The sequence below is a fragment of the Oncorhynchus kisutch genome, linkage group LG2, assembly GCF_002021735.2.
Source record: "Oncorhynchus kisutch isolate 150728-3 linkage group LG2, Okis_V2, whole genome shotgun sequence".
Lineage (NCBI taxonomy): Eukaryota > Metazoa > Chordata > Actinopteri > Salmoniformes > Salmonidae > Oncorhynchus > Oncorhynchus kisutch.
Window position 1 is genome coordinate 54,965,497 of NC_034175.2, and position 14,547 is coordinate 54,980,043.

The 14,547-nt window shown below is 43.5% G+C and overlaps 1 protein-coding gene across 20 annotated transcripts in view; it reads right to left on the bottom strand.

Annotated features, from left to right (window-relative positions):
* The window catches only part of ttn.2 (titin, tandem duplicate 2), a 179,903-nt gene that overhangs the window by 46,835 nt on the left and 118,521 nt on the right, over positions 1-14,547 (bottom strand). For all 20 annotated transcript variants that reach the window (XM_031797649.1, XM_031797733.1, XM_031797659.1 and 17 more), the window contains 26 exons: positions 14,150-14,449; positions 13,653-13,958; positions 13,254-13,559; positions 12,873-13,154; positions 12,468-12,767; positions 12,049-12,342; positions 8,871-11,822; positions 8,235-8,762; positions 7,549-7,833; positions 7,063-7,362; positions 6,647-6,949; positions 6,251-6,526; positions 5,854-6,153; positions 5,406-5,708; positions 4,994-5,299; positions 4,529-4,816; positions 3,986-4,288; positions 3,508-3,810; positions 3,109-3,414; positions 2,655-2,942; positions 2,230-2,520; positions 1,860-2,147; positions 1,023-1,610; positions 763-867; positions 424-621; positions 18-314 (listed from right to left, as the gene is read on the bottom strand). In XM_031797649.1, the coding sequence (XP_031653509.1) occupies positions 18-314; positions 424-621; positions 763-867; positions 1,023-1,610; positions 1,860-2,147; positions 2,230-2,520; positions 2,655-2,942; positions 3,109-3,414; positions 3,508-3,810; positions 3,986-4,288; positions 4,529-4,816; positions 4,994-5,299; positions 5,406-5,708; positions 5,854-6,153; positions 6,251-6,526; positions 6,647-6,949; positions 7,063-7,362; positions 7,549-7,833; positions 8,235-8,762; positions 8,871-11,822; positions 12,049-12,342; positions 12,468-12,767; positions 12,873-13,154; positions 13,254-13,559; positions 13,653-13,958; positions 14,150-14,449 (10,596 nt within the window). The remainder of the gene's footprint in view (positions 1-17; positions 315-423; positions 622-762; positions 868-1,022; positions 1,611-1,859; positions 2,148-2,229; positions 2,521-2,654; positions 2,943-3,108; positions 3,415-3,507; positions 3,811-3,985; positions 4,289-4,528; positions 4,817-4,993; positions 5,300-5,405; positions 5,709-5,853; positions 6,154-6,250; positions 6,527-6,646; positions 6,950-7,062; positions 7,363-7,548; positions 7,834-8,234; positions 8,763-8,870; positions 11,823-12,048; positions 12,343-12,467; positions 12,768-12,872; positions 13,155-13,253; positions 13,560-13,652; positions 13,959-14,149; positions 14,450-14,547) is intronic.

The following is a 14,547-nucleotide window of genomic DNA, read 5'->3' on the forward strand; positions in this document are numbered from 1 at the left end:
GTTTTTTTTGTACTTACCATACTCATCTTTGCAGATAAGGGTATCAGTTTGCTCTGAAGGAACACTGATTGCGCCAGCTGCATTTTTAGCTCTGATTCTGAATTCCATGCTGCTGCCTTCTGTAAGGTCTGGCACGGTAAATGCAAGGCCTTGGACATTGATATGATTTGCTTTCATCCAGGTCTTTCCTGGCAGTTCCAGTTTCTCAACCAGGTAACCAGTCAGTTTGTGTCCACCGTCGTACTTGGGTGCAGTCCACATAAGTGTTACAGTGCTTCTGGTTACATTGATGACATCAGGCTTACCAGGAGGATCTGTGGAGAAACGAAAAAGCCAGTAAGTTATCAAGATTAGAGTACATGTTGACAGAATTCTTATGATATCAATAGGACAGAAAGAGAAAGAGAATGAAACAAAACCTACCAATTGGATCAAGGGCGATGACTGGTTCTGTTGCCTTGCTTGGCCTTCCTAAACCGGCCACATTCATTGCCATAACTCTAAATTCATACTCCAGGCCTTCAATCAGTCCAGTCACTCTGCAGTCCTTCACTCTAATAGGGGTCTTAGTGGCTCTCTTCCACATCAAGCTGTTCCTCTCTTTGTATTCAACATGATAGCCTGCAGAGATAATAATAATAACAATACATTATTATTTACCATTCAGCAAATGCTTTCCACAGGAATCTCATGAATAGTTCATTTTCCATGTCCAATTTCCTTATAGTCATGGATTACTAAAAATAGTGTTTTCATAATTACCAGTGATTGGTGAGCCTCCATTTTCTTTAGGATCAGTCCAATTCAAAATGGCAGACTCATGGCGAATGCTCACGATCTCTGGTGGTGCAGGTGCGTCAGGCACATCTGGTGAAGCAACAATGTTTTGAGTTTTGTGAAATTATTGCCATATAGTACCTCTGTCAATCAATCATCAAACTATTGGCAGAATACAGATTTCTGTCCTAAAAACTATTATTTCAAACATTTTATTTGATATTTTCAATATGACAAGAACTCACTGAATGGATGCTGAGCCACCACTGGGTCAGATTTGAGGCATTCTCCAACTCCATATTTGTTTTCTGCAAAAACTCTAAAGATGTATTCAGTACCATCATGGAGCCTGGTAACTCTCATGGTATTCTTCTGAATAGCGGAGGCCACAGTAGCCCACTTGTTGGCTGTTGATTGCCGCTTCTCCAGAATGTAGTTGGATATTTCAGTCCCACCATCATCTTTTGGTGGACCCCACTCCAGAGTGATTCCATCGGCAGTGATTTCATCAAACTTGAACGGTCCTGTTGGGATTCCTGGTTTTCCAACCACCCTAATCTGCATCTTTGCTTCTTTGACTCCTGCTGCGTTTCTTAGCAGGATTGTGTAATTTTCTGCATCACCTCTCTGGCAATCACGGATGAGCAAAGTTGTCAAAGTTGGTGTAGATTCAACTGACACTCTTCCACTGTCTCCCAGAGAAACATGTCCCTTCTTCCAGATGGCTGACGGTGCTGGTTTGCCAACAATAGGGACTTTGATACGGACTGTGCTTCCCTCCTTGGCAACATAGCACAGATCTGGGATGCCACTCAGGTCACAGTCAGGTGGAACTACAAGGTAGGAACACAATATTTATGAATCTATGAAACAGATAATATTATTCATACAAGTGCATACAAATGTAGTAAATGTAATGCTAAAATAGAACACATTTATCCTAGGACAATTACAAACAGTTCAAGAAAACTTTAAGATTGCCAATAGAAGTACGTATCTAAAATGGCCATGCATTTAGTCTCCGGTGTATTTTCTGAGTGGTTTGATAGCCTAGCTAATTAATACTGGACTATTGGACTTACCAATTTGATCTTTAGCGATCACAGTGAGCTCCGAAGGTGGACCCTCTCCAGACTCATTGATTGCTTTCACTCTGTAAGAGTACTCCTTTCCTTCTTCAAGTTCAACCATCATATGCGACATGACCTTTCCTTTCACTAGCTCCTTATACTTCTCTTCACCTTCCTGAAGCTCCAGAATATAAGCACTGATGTGACTTCCACCATCACTGATTGGTTTCTTCCAGCCAATATGAATGGAATCTTTAGTGATCGACAGTGCCTTGAAATCCATAACTGCTCCAGGTAGTTCTGAAATCAGGTAACAAGGTTATAAACTACATTTAACATCTAATAGTATAAAAAACATGTGATCACAGCCAACAAAACATACCTGAAGCTCTTACAACTCCGGCAGTCTCACAACCTTCTCCGATACCATAGTTATTTTCAGCCAAGACTCTGAAACAGTAGGCCTGTCCAGCTTCCAAGTTAGGAATCCTGAAAGTAGATTTGGGGCATTCGGCTATGACACAGGACCACGCCTTTCTCTCTGCAAGACGCTTCTCAACAATGTAGCTCTTCACTGGGCTCCCTCCATCAATCAGAGGAGGATCCCAGCCGATGGATGCATGGTTCAGAGATGTTTCCTTCACAATCAGATTCAGTGGTGGACCAGGAGTATCTATAGAAAAAATGTAGGATTTGTTATATTACTTTACGACATTATGGTTTGTATAACTGTATTAGATAAAACCACATTAGGTAAGATTTGGTTTAAAAAAAATGTATTCTCTTAAGACAAGAATCATAGCTTACCTAGGACCTTCACGACGATAGTGTAAGACTTCTTTCCACTGTCGTTTTCAATCGACAAAATGTATTTGCCAGCATCATATCTGTTGATATCCTCAATGTACATAAGGGTATCCCATTCAGACGTTTTGATCATTATTCCTGCTCGTTCTTTGAGGTTGGCATTGACCTTGGTCCACACCACCTTGGGTGGGGGACGTCCTATCAGTGGCACATAGAGTCTCATTGTGACTCCGGCTCTCAGGACCAGTACCTTGCGAAGGTCTGCATCCAGCTCAGCATCAGCAGCAACTGCAAATCAAAATAGAAATGTATAGAGTCAGACAAGATAGAGGTATGGATGTATTTTAGTTGAATAGATAGCACTGTATTACATGTTTATTTCCAAATTGGTGGATTACTAAGATTAGTAAATGTTCTGCACAGACTTGAGTGTATTCTGATAATGTTGACATACTCAGGATGTCTTTGGCCTCGTGTTTCCCAGGAATTTCACTTGGCTCGCTGTATCCGATCTTGTTCACGGCAAAGACACGGAAAACATATTCTGTTTTATCAATGAGACCAGTAACCAGGAATTTGGTTTCTTGCAGCTTCTTGGGCACATTGCACTTCGTCCAGTGTTCTGCATCAGCTCTCTTGCACTCGACAAGGTAGCCGAAGATCTCACAACCACCATCGTAAGCAGGCTTGGTCCAAGACAAGCTTATGGTGCTGTGTGTTGAGTCAACAACTTTAGGGAAGGCAGGAGGTGCAGGTGGATCTGAAGGAAGAATATAAGACAATGTTACCGAGAAGTGTGGAAACACGTAATCCTTTTATGATTTAAGTGAGCAAATGTGGCTGTATTACTTACACACAGGATCCACAGCAAGGGCAGCATTGGATGCATCACTTGGTTTGCCAAATCCAGCTTTGTTCATGGCAATCACTCTGAACTCATACTCAGATCCCTCTGAGAGCTGGACAGCTTTGATGCTCCTGTCAATCACTGGTTTACGGTTGACTTTAGCCCAGTTGAGCTCTGATGCCTCACGTTTCTCAACCATGTAACCCAGAATAGTAGCTTTACCATCATCAGCTGGCGCCTTCCAGCTGACAGTCATAGAATTGGCTGTAATGTTGGTAATAACTGGTGGCTCGCTAGGACCAGGAACATCTGCAAATGAGAGAGAGAAAGAGATCAAGAGAGAAAGAAGGAGAAATCACTTAAATATTGTGCAAGCAGAAGTTCCAGTGTTTCCAACTCAAGCGAAGTGAACATGTGTAAGCAATTTATATTCAAGCTAAAATATGACATATATATTAAATGATGTACAAGCTTGAAATATTACCATATGGATTCTTGACCATGACAGGGTCGGTGAGGATAGGGTCCCCAATACCATACTGGTTCTCAGCACTGACCCTGAACTGGTATTCATGGTCCTGCATCAGTTTCTCTACTGTGCAATCAGTCAGTTGACCATGGATATTGGAGGTCACCAGCGCCCAGTTCGCTCTGCTGGTTTCACGTTTGTCAATGATGTAGTTAGTGATTTCAGAGCCTCCGTCTGCAACAGGTGGCTCCCACCTCATCTTAATACGGTCCGCAAACACCTTGGTGATCTTCACTCCAGCTGGTGGGCCAGGTTTGTCTAAAGAGAACACATAGATTATTTTACACATCGACAATGGATTTGGAATATATTCATATTGTATTTTGTATTCTCTTGCAGACCCTCACAAACACATTCATATAAATTACACCTACATATCTCAAGCTGTTATAAAGAGTTTAAGTATTTAAAAATACAAAAATAAAATAATTATCATGAAGCTACAACATCAATTTTGAACTTGTGCACAATAGTAAGACAAATTGTAATTTTGCATACCTAGAACCTTAAGCTTAATATTGGCGTATTTAGCGCCATTGGGATTTTCAGCTAGAATAGTGTACTCTCCAGACTCCTTCCTTGCGACAGAGAACAATTCCAGAATGTGTGTGTGTCTCTTCTGTGTCATCTTCATCCCCTCAACCAGTTTCAATGGAACACCATTTCTCTTCCATGTAACCTTGGGCAGTGGTTTTCCAAACACTACAGCATCAAAGGAGACATTTTCTCCAGCCTTCACTATGATCATGTTCTTCATGTCCACTCCCAGCTCGACCCTGGGGGGAACTGGAGAAACAAGAGACACATAACATCAAGTAAAAGGTTTGTGTTGGCCATGGAATCCACAATTATCTTTAATCATTTGGTGATTTTAAAATTACATTTAGTCAAAACACACTAAAATCTAAAATCAAAACAAAAACAACATTGTTTTGTCAATGTTCTGAAGAAGCAGTGGCCTACCATTCTCTGCAAACACTGGGATGGCGTCTGAGATCTCAGAAGGCAAACTGATGTTGATCGCTGACTTGGCGAAAACTCTGAAGCGATACTGGGCTCCCTCCTCCAGACCAGTTACAACATAGTCTTCTGTCTTGACGTTCTGGCAGTTGGCATTGCAGCGAACCCATTTCTCTACTTCTTGATCAATCTTCATGTACTCCACATAGTATCCGATGAGCTTGCTACCTCCATCATTTTGGGGACGAGTCCAAACAAGTGAAACAGTGCTTTTTGTCACATCCATTACCTCAGGTTTACCAGGTGGATCTAGAATTTAAAAATGACAACATCCATGAGTTTCAATTGACAGATTACAGATTTCAAAGCCAGTGAGGGACACGGTAAGCCATACATCCCATGCCCAATGACTTACCGATGGGTGTTCTTGCTGTGACCCAGTCAGTCTGTTTGCTTGGTTTACCCTGGCCAGCCTTGTTGAGGGCAGACACCCTGAATGCATATTCCAGACCTTCCATTAAGCCTGTGCAGTTGTATTCAAGTCCACGGACAACGGACTCATTTGCTTTCACCCAGAGAAGGCTGTTCCTCTCTTTGCGCTCAATGCAGTATCCGGTAAGAGGACTGCCACCGTCAGATGATGGGGTCTCATAGGACAGAGACACTGCTTCACTCTTGACTTTTGTGATACACAGATTTCTGGGCTCGCCTGGGACATCTGGAATTAAAATACGGAGTTAGCAAGATGAACATACATTTTCTAAAACAAATTTATTGTACATAATGTACACAACACTATTTACTTAGACAATCATAATTCATTGTACAATAGCCATTTTACATTTTTACCATGCTTAACTCACCGAAGGGATATCTAGCAATCATTTTCTCTGAATAGATTGGCTCTGAGATACCAAATCGGTTCTCAGCTCGGACACGGAAGCCATACTCCATTCCAGGGGTAAGCTTTCCAACTTTGTAGCTGGTCGTGGTGCATGAGCCAGAAGCTATGACCCAGTCTCCTCTGCTCACATCACACTTCTCAATGACGTAGTTGGTGATGTTGCTTCCACCGTCCTCACTGGGTTGGTTCCACTGAAGTGTGCAGGCATCAATATCAACCTCAACGATCTCCAGGGGAGCGTCAGGAGGCCCTGGCTTATCTGTGAGATTAAGACATGTACCCATCAGCATCCATTTAGACTATGCATTCTGGTAGTGTATTCGTCAATTATTTTACATTTCCTCAATAAAACTTACCCTGTACTACGACCCTAAGAATCTGGCCGATTTTGGCGGTGCTGTTCTCAGCAGAAAGACTGTAGTAACCACTATCCTTTCTTGAGACGTCTTTCATGATGAGCGTAATGCAATTTGGAGACTTTTGCACCATGCGACGATTAGATGTCAACAAATCCTCGGCGCCTTGCCTCCATTTGCAGAATGGTGCAGGTTTTCCAGCCACAATAGCTTCAACTCTCATTTTCTCTCCTGCTTTTACTGTGACAATATCAGGCATGATGATCTTCGGTGCCACTAAAAAAGATCGGAGTTAAACAGTTAAATAGTGGTGTGTAACATGAACACTTTTTTTTTTTACACAAAACTCAATCCAGACAAGTTAATTCTGGGAATTTTTTAAGCTTTGCGACTTACTCAGCTGCTCCTTGACCTCAAATACTCCCTCAGCTTCTCTTGCCAGACTGGTTCCAGCCACGTTTCTTGCTGCAACTCTGAACTTGTACTTTGTGCCCTCTTTAAGTCCAACGACTACAATGGTTAAGTCTTTAACAACGGAATATGGTGTCCATTTGTCTTCAGGTTCACCGTCCTTTTTGTAATCAACCATGTAGCCATTGATCTTAGCTCCACCATCCCTCAAAGGTTTCAGCCATCCCAGAGTGGCACTGTTCTTTGTCACTTCCAAGACTTCCATTTTCTTGGGTGGATCAGGTTCACCTGTTTTAAGAAATGTTTGACATTTATGTGAATCAAAATACAAAACAATAAAATCCACTTACACTATCCACTATTTAATTACAATATTAGGTATACTGTAAAAGTGCACTTACTTATAGGATCAGAAGTCAGATAAGCTTTTGGAGAGTCTTTAGGAACACCAATGCCATATTTATTGACTGCCATAACTCTAAAGTAGTAGTCACAGCCAGGTGTGAGGCCAGTGACTTTGAAGCTTGTTTTCTTCAAATCGTTGATACAATTTGACCAAGTCTTCTTGTCGAGTTCACGTTTCTCAACAATGTAGTTCTGGATTTGGCAGCCACCATCGTTATCCGGAGGGAGCCAAGACAGCTGACAACCGGTGCTTGTCACATCACAGACCTCAAATCCTCCCACAGGTCCAGGAGTATCTGTTCAACAAATGTAACATCAATATTGGATACAGTCCATATAACAGTACAAACAATACTACTGTAGCAACATTAATTTGACATTGTGAAGAATGTTTTCTTGTTTAAAGTCTTTCACAGTGAATAATGCTCTGCCATATCACTGACTGCCATAAAAAGTGAAAAGATACACCTCGGGTGACTTACCCAATACTTTAACGCGCACGAATATAGCTTTCTCCCCAGCGGAGTTGGAGAGTGTCAGAGAGTATTTGCCGGAGTCGTCCCGAGTGCTCTCAGGGATCACAAGGAAGGACATAGTATCAATCTGATCCACGTGCCCTCTCCTGACTACATTATCAACACCGAGCTTCTTCCAGGTGACTTTGGGGGATGGTCTTCCTCTGATAGTAGCGAAGAGCCTGATGGGGCAGCCTGCTCTAACAGTGAAGCCCTTCCTAAGACTTGCATCCAAGTCGATCTCTGGTGCCTCTGTAAGTGGGTAAGATAACGGGGAGAACATACATCAGACATTGAGAGATCATCATAAAATATTATCTATTAGCTACAGTTCTATATCAACTGGATGTGTTCTCATCTAGGCCTATATTTAAGCAATAAGGCCCGAGGGGATGTCGTATATGGCCAATATAACACGGCTAAGGGTTGCTCTTAAGCACGGCGCAACGTGGAGTAAAGCCCTTAGGTGTGGTATATTGGCCATGTACCACAAACCCCTTATTGCTATTATAAACGGGTTACCAACGTAATTAGAGCAGTAAAAATAAACATTTTGTCATTCCAGGGAGAAACGGTCTGATATACCTCGGCTATCAGCCAATCAGCATTCAGGGTTCGAACCACCCATTTTATTAAAATAAGTATTTACTTACCGAGGACCTCCTTGGGGTTGACGGCCTCTTTGAGTGTAGCGGGGCGGCCCCAGCCGACCTGGTTCTGTGCAGAGACTCTGAATTCATACATCTGCTTCTCATTCAAGTTTGGAATGGTGAATTCTGTGTGCACCAGCACACCAGCACCGGTGTTGCACTTCTTCCAGCCCTCTTCTTTCTTCTTACGTTTAGCTTCAGCTTTAGCTTTAGCTGCAACTGCAGCAGCTTCATCCTCTTCATATTGTTCCTCACCTTCTGTTACTGCTGCTTCAGGCTTAGCTTCAGCTTCACCTTCAGGCTTGGCTTCACCTACAGGCTTAGCTTCCTCTGCAGGTTTAGCTTTAGGCACAGCTTCAGGAACAGCTTCAGCATCAACCACTTCAGGTTTAGGCTCAGGTTTGTCTCTCATTTCAACCATGTAACCAATGATAGGAGCACCTCCATCATAGATAGGCTTGGCCCACCCAAGAGTAATGGACGTCTTGGTGCTGTCAATCACCTTGAAACTGCCTGGAGGACCAGGAACCTCTGGAATCAAGGAAAACAAAATGTCTGCATGTTAGTACAAACAACAGAGAAAAATCATAACCAATAATAATAATAATACAATATTACAAAAATTAATAAATTATGTACCAATTGGATCTTTGGCTGCTACTGGTCTGCATGGTTTGCTTGGCTCTCCCAGTCCGACTTCATTTTCAGCCTTGACACGGAACTGATACTCGTGGTTGGGAATCAAGTTGCTAACTTTCATGCGTCTCTCAGAGATGGTACTCTTTGTGCATGGCACCCATTTGACAGCGCGCTTTTCTTTCCTTTCCAGGATATAACCAGTGATAGACTTTCCACCATCATTCTCTGGTGGGGCCCATACGACTGTCATCTCCTCTTTGCCGATCTTGGTGATCTCTGGTGATTCTGGTGGTCCAGGTCTGTTGAACTGAGTCCTAGCTGTGACGGGTTTGCTCTCCACTGCAGGACCTGTCCCCATCTTGTTTTCTGCTCTGATGCGGAAGATGTACTCATTTCCTTCTACTAGTCGGGTGACATTGCAATAGTTGGTGACAAGTGAAGCAGAGTATGTGGACCAGACCATTCTTCTTGTCTCACATTTCTCAATGATATAGCTATCAACTTCACATCCACCTTCATCTTCTGGGAGATCCCATGCAACTCTACATTTGTCTACTCCGATTCCAGACACCTTCACGTCTCTCACAGGCCCTGGGACATCCAAGACATTAACAACTGCGTATCCAGTGAAGGTTCCAGCTGAGTTTGTGGCAGTAACAACATATTTTCCGGTGTCTGTGCGTTTAGATTTGGTCATAAGAAATTTAGAATAATCTGTGCCCGTTTCAACACTAACTCTGGGGTTATCTCCTGTGGCCTTGTCCTTCACCCACTTCACCTCTGGTTGAGGCTTTCCTCTGAGTCCAGCCTCAATTCTGATAGACTCTCCAGCTTTAACCACAAGGGCTCCAGTTAACTTTATATCAAGCACTGGTTTCTGGATCTCCTCTCTGACAAGAACATCACCAGTCTTCACCCAGTCACTTTCGCCACCTTCGTTGCATGTCTGCACTCTGAACTGATAGGTTTGTTTTTCCACACACTTGTCAGCCATGAAGAATGTATTCGTAATCAGATCCTCATGTAATGGCACCCATTCTTCTGCTCCCAATTTGCTCTCCAAAGCGTAGCCAATGTTGGGGCTTCCACCATCATAGTCTGGCCTCCTCCATTTCAAGAAGACAAAGTTCTTACCGACATCAGTTACCCGGAAGTTCTCTGGCTCACCAGGCTTGTTAATGGGATCGATGGCAAGGGTTGGTTGTTTTGTCTCAACTGTGGGCCCAGGGCCACATTTGTTCACAGCACAAACACGGAAGAGATACTCGTGGCCCTCCATGAGTTTGGCTTTAACCATGCGGTTAGTGCAGTCAGATGAGATCATTGACCAAAGCCTCACACTGGGTTCACGGCACTCAACAATGTAGTTTGTAATCTCAGAGCCACCGTTGTCCACAGGGTTCTCCCAGGACACCATACAGGAGTCTCTGGTCACATAGGAGGCCTTCAGATTCTGACAGTGTCCAGGTCTATCCAACACATTTACAGTTATCGTAGCTTTGGCTTCACCACTGTAGTTGTTAGCCTTCAAAACATACTTTCCATGGTCTGCTCTGGTTGCCTCTTTGATTCTCAGTTGAACAACAGGTAAGTTTTTAGTTAGTGTTGTGCGCTTGGCAGTTTCCAAAAAGTCATCACCCTTTTTCCAGATAATCTCTGGGTCAGGTCTGGCTTTCACGTAACCGATGATGTTGATGTTATGTCCAACACGGACAGTCAAATGCTCCCGGCTTGTAGCATCCATCTCGATCTCTGGAGGTATCATGATGTCTTTGGCAACCACCGATTCAGGGCATTCTCTATGCTCTCCAACTCCAATCATATTTACAGCACTAATGCGGAACCTGTACTCTGAGTGTTCTTCAAGGCCTTTAACTCTGTAAGCACACTGCTTAATGTGACCATCCTTGTTGATGATCACCCATTCTCCGCCAGCTTTCTGCATTTCAATAATGTAGCCCATGATTGGACTGCCTCCATCTTTGTTGGGTTTAATCCAGACTAGGTCTGCATTTTCCTTACTGTAGTCCTTGATTCTGGGGTTAACTGGAGGTCCAGGAGCTGTGATATGACGACAGGGTTTTGCTGGGTCTGATATGGGAGAAGGTCCACTGAAACCGGCAATGTTTTCAGCAAAAACTCTAAACTCATACTCATTTCCCTCAAAGAGACCAAGTACTCTGATTCTGAGATCCTTACAGGGTGTCGTGTTGACACGGATCCATTTTCCGCCCTTATGTCTACGCTCAACGATATATCCAGTGATTTGACTGCCTCCATCAAATAATGGCATGGTCCACCCAACAGTGAGAGCATCTTCTGCAATGTCTGATGTGTTTGGTTTGCCTGGATGGCCAGGGGCTTCAAACGTGTGTTGGGCAACGGTTGGTGCACTTTCAAGAGGAGCGCCAATACCCATTTTGTTCTCTGCGCGAATGCGCACAACATATTCAACGCCACTCTGCAAACGAGAGATCTTAAGCTTTGTGGCTGTGCTACCAGAGCACACACCTCCCCAGGTTTCTTTCTTAGCCTCTCTCTTCTCAACAACATAACCTGTTACAGGGCTTCCACCATCATCCTTTGGAGGACGCCAGTCAATAAGCATGTACTCAGGAGTAACTTCAAGGATACTAACTGGTCCAATGGGCGCTGCAGGCACATCAAGAACGGTCACATTCAAAGCCAGAGTCTTGGTTCCTGCAGGGTTGGACACTGTGAGGATATAGGTTCCACTGTCACTTCTCAAACAATCATTGATGCTGAGAACTGTTGAATAGTTGTCACTCTCAATCTTAACTGTGCCTTCGGGAACAATTTCTGTTCCGTCAATGGACCATTTAGCAGTAGGCGCAGGAATGCCTCTCATGATAGCAGGGAGTCTGATTGTGCTTCCACATTTCACGATGATCCCTTCGATCAGCTTGGCATCAACTTCAACAATTGGAGCCACTGTGAAAATATAGGTTCATTTATATAATTTGTTTGATGATGGCAATTATGTTGTCTACAAATCAATACATATAGGGGTGGTTTCCTGGACACAGATTAAGACTAATCCTGGACTAAGAATAACTGTCAATGGAGAATCTTTATTTAACTTGCTTTTTAGCCTAGGACCAGGATTAATTTATGACAGAGAAACCAAACCATTAAGTAAATATATAGTAAACCTCACCAAGCTTCTCCTGGCAGAGAACGGGAACAGTGGTGTCTGGTCTACTCAGTCCGATAGCGTTCTCGGCTCTTACACGGAATCTGTATGTCTTTCCTTCCTCGAGGCCAGTGATGTGGCTCTCAGGGATGCTGACTGTGTTCCATTCATCCCACTCTCTCTCTCCTTCCTCTTGGTACTCAACCAGGAAACCTGTGATGTCACTACCTCCGTTGCGGTCAGGCCAGTTCCACACAAGCCAGACCTCTGTCTTGTCCACATCTACGTGGTGCAAGTCCTTTGGTGGACCAGGTGGGACTGAAAATAGAACATACATTAGATTAGATGAGATTAGATTACATACGTCAAGTTAGTGATCAAGATACCAGGTACATTACAATACACCAGTAGGTCTTACTGTATTCGAGTTGATTGATACTCACACAGAGGATTCATGGCTTTGACAGCTTTGGTTGTTTCAATGTATTCACTTCTGCCAAACTGATTCTCAGCAGCAACGCGGAACAAATATGATGTTCCTTCCATCAAGTGCTTGGCCATCATGCTGCGTTTCTTAGACGAAGAGCAGACTGGCACCCACTGTGCGGATGCCACATCTTTCTTCTCCACAACAAAGTTGGTAATACGTGCTCCTCCATTGTCCTCAGGGTCTTTCCAGGAGAGATAGGCAGAATCGCTTCTCACCTCTGAAACCCTCAGGTGCTGGATTGGACCAGGTTTGTCTAATAGAGTAAAGAATAACATAATTATAGCAACCCGGTATGCTAAGCACTATACATCTGTCTTCCTTAATTTCTGACAGAAATTATGACTGAAAAATTCCTTACCAAGGACGAGGACTGTGCATGTGGCAGTCCTTGATCCAGATGAGTTTTCTATGTTCAGAGTGTAGTCGCCACAGTCAGAACGGGCACAGTAGCGCATCTCCAATTTAGATCCTAGTGGATTGACCTCAATTTCGGCTCTTGTGGGGACGTCTTTATCGTTCTTCTTCCATGTGACTTTGGGGAATGGAATTCCCTTGATTCCAGCAACCAGTTTGATATGGGTTCCGGCCATGGCTTTCAACTCACGAGGCATACCCAGTTCAACATCCAACTCAGGAGGTTCTTTTGGGGATAGAAAAACAATAGGTGTTATAATTCATTTGTTTATTTCAATGATAATGAATTACCCAAAATATGAAAACAAATGTATTATAATTTTACCAAATCTGTCTTCTGCCTTCACTGGATCTGTGGTGTATGCGGGTTCAGATTCACCAGCGAAGTTCACAGCAGTAACTCTGAATTTGTAATATTCTCCTTCTTCCAGGTTAATGACCTTGAACTTGGTTTCTTGGCAGGAATCAGGAGTCTGATTCACTTTTTGCCACTCCTTTCCAACTTTACTGAACTCAACGAGATAGCCAAAGATCTTTCCCCTGCCACAGTCCTTTGGTGGCTGCCAAGATAGTGAGACAGACTCCTTTGTCCAATCCACAGCTTTTGGCAACACGGGGGGGCTTGGAGGCACTGAGGGAAGAAACAGTTGATTAAATTACATCACATTTTTAAAAGCTGTGAAATCTTGTAAAGAATGAATTAACTTTGTGCAAAGTCACTTACCAATTGGATCTTTGGCGAAGATGGGCTTTGATGGAGGGCTGGGGTCACCCAGACCCACAACGTTCTCAGCCATGACACGGAACTCATATTCACAGCCCTCAAGGAGGTCTGGAACAAAGTACTCTACTTTGGGGAAGATGCGGTCTTTTCCGGATGCGCAAGTCCATCTGTTAGCCATGGTCTCCTTCCTCTCAATAACGTAGCCAGTGATGGGCTTGCCACCATCTGCAGGTGGCTCCCAAGTGAGGAGGGCTTGATCCTTATAGATCTCCTTCACAATGGGCTGTTTGGGTGCATCTGGCACCTCTGTAATGGGAGAACCAATTGATCTGATCAGTTGTAGCAAAATGCATTCATGACAAAAGATGGTTGCATCTTAAATTGCACCCAATTCCTTACATAGTGCACTACTTTTGACCAGAGCCCTATGGCTGCACCATATAGGGAATAGGGTGGCATTATGGATGTAACTTATATTGTTCCAGTATGTATCTTACTGAAGACATCCTTAGCCTTGGTCTCGGCAGACAGCAGTGGGTTGCTGACACCGTGGATGTTCACAGCACAGATTCTGATTATGTACTCTCTGCCCTCAATCAGCTTAGGAACTTTGCATGTTGTCCTGGTGCAAGCTGTTGTCACTGGCATCCAGAGGTCTCTGTTTGTGTCTCTCTTCTCAATGGTGTAGTTGGAGATGGCACATCCACCATCGTCCAGAGGAGGGTTCCAGGAAATCACCATGTAGTTCCTGTAGACCTCATTGAAGACCACTGGGCCCTCTGGAGGCTGGGGGCGATCTGAGGGAAAATAATAGCATTTAATAATGAATAATCTATTAGAAATGGATCAGTCAATAATCAAACATATTTTGATTATAAGGGTTAATGAAGAGTGA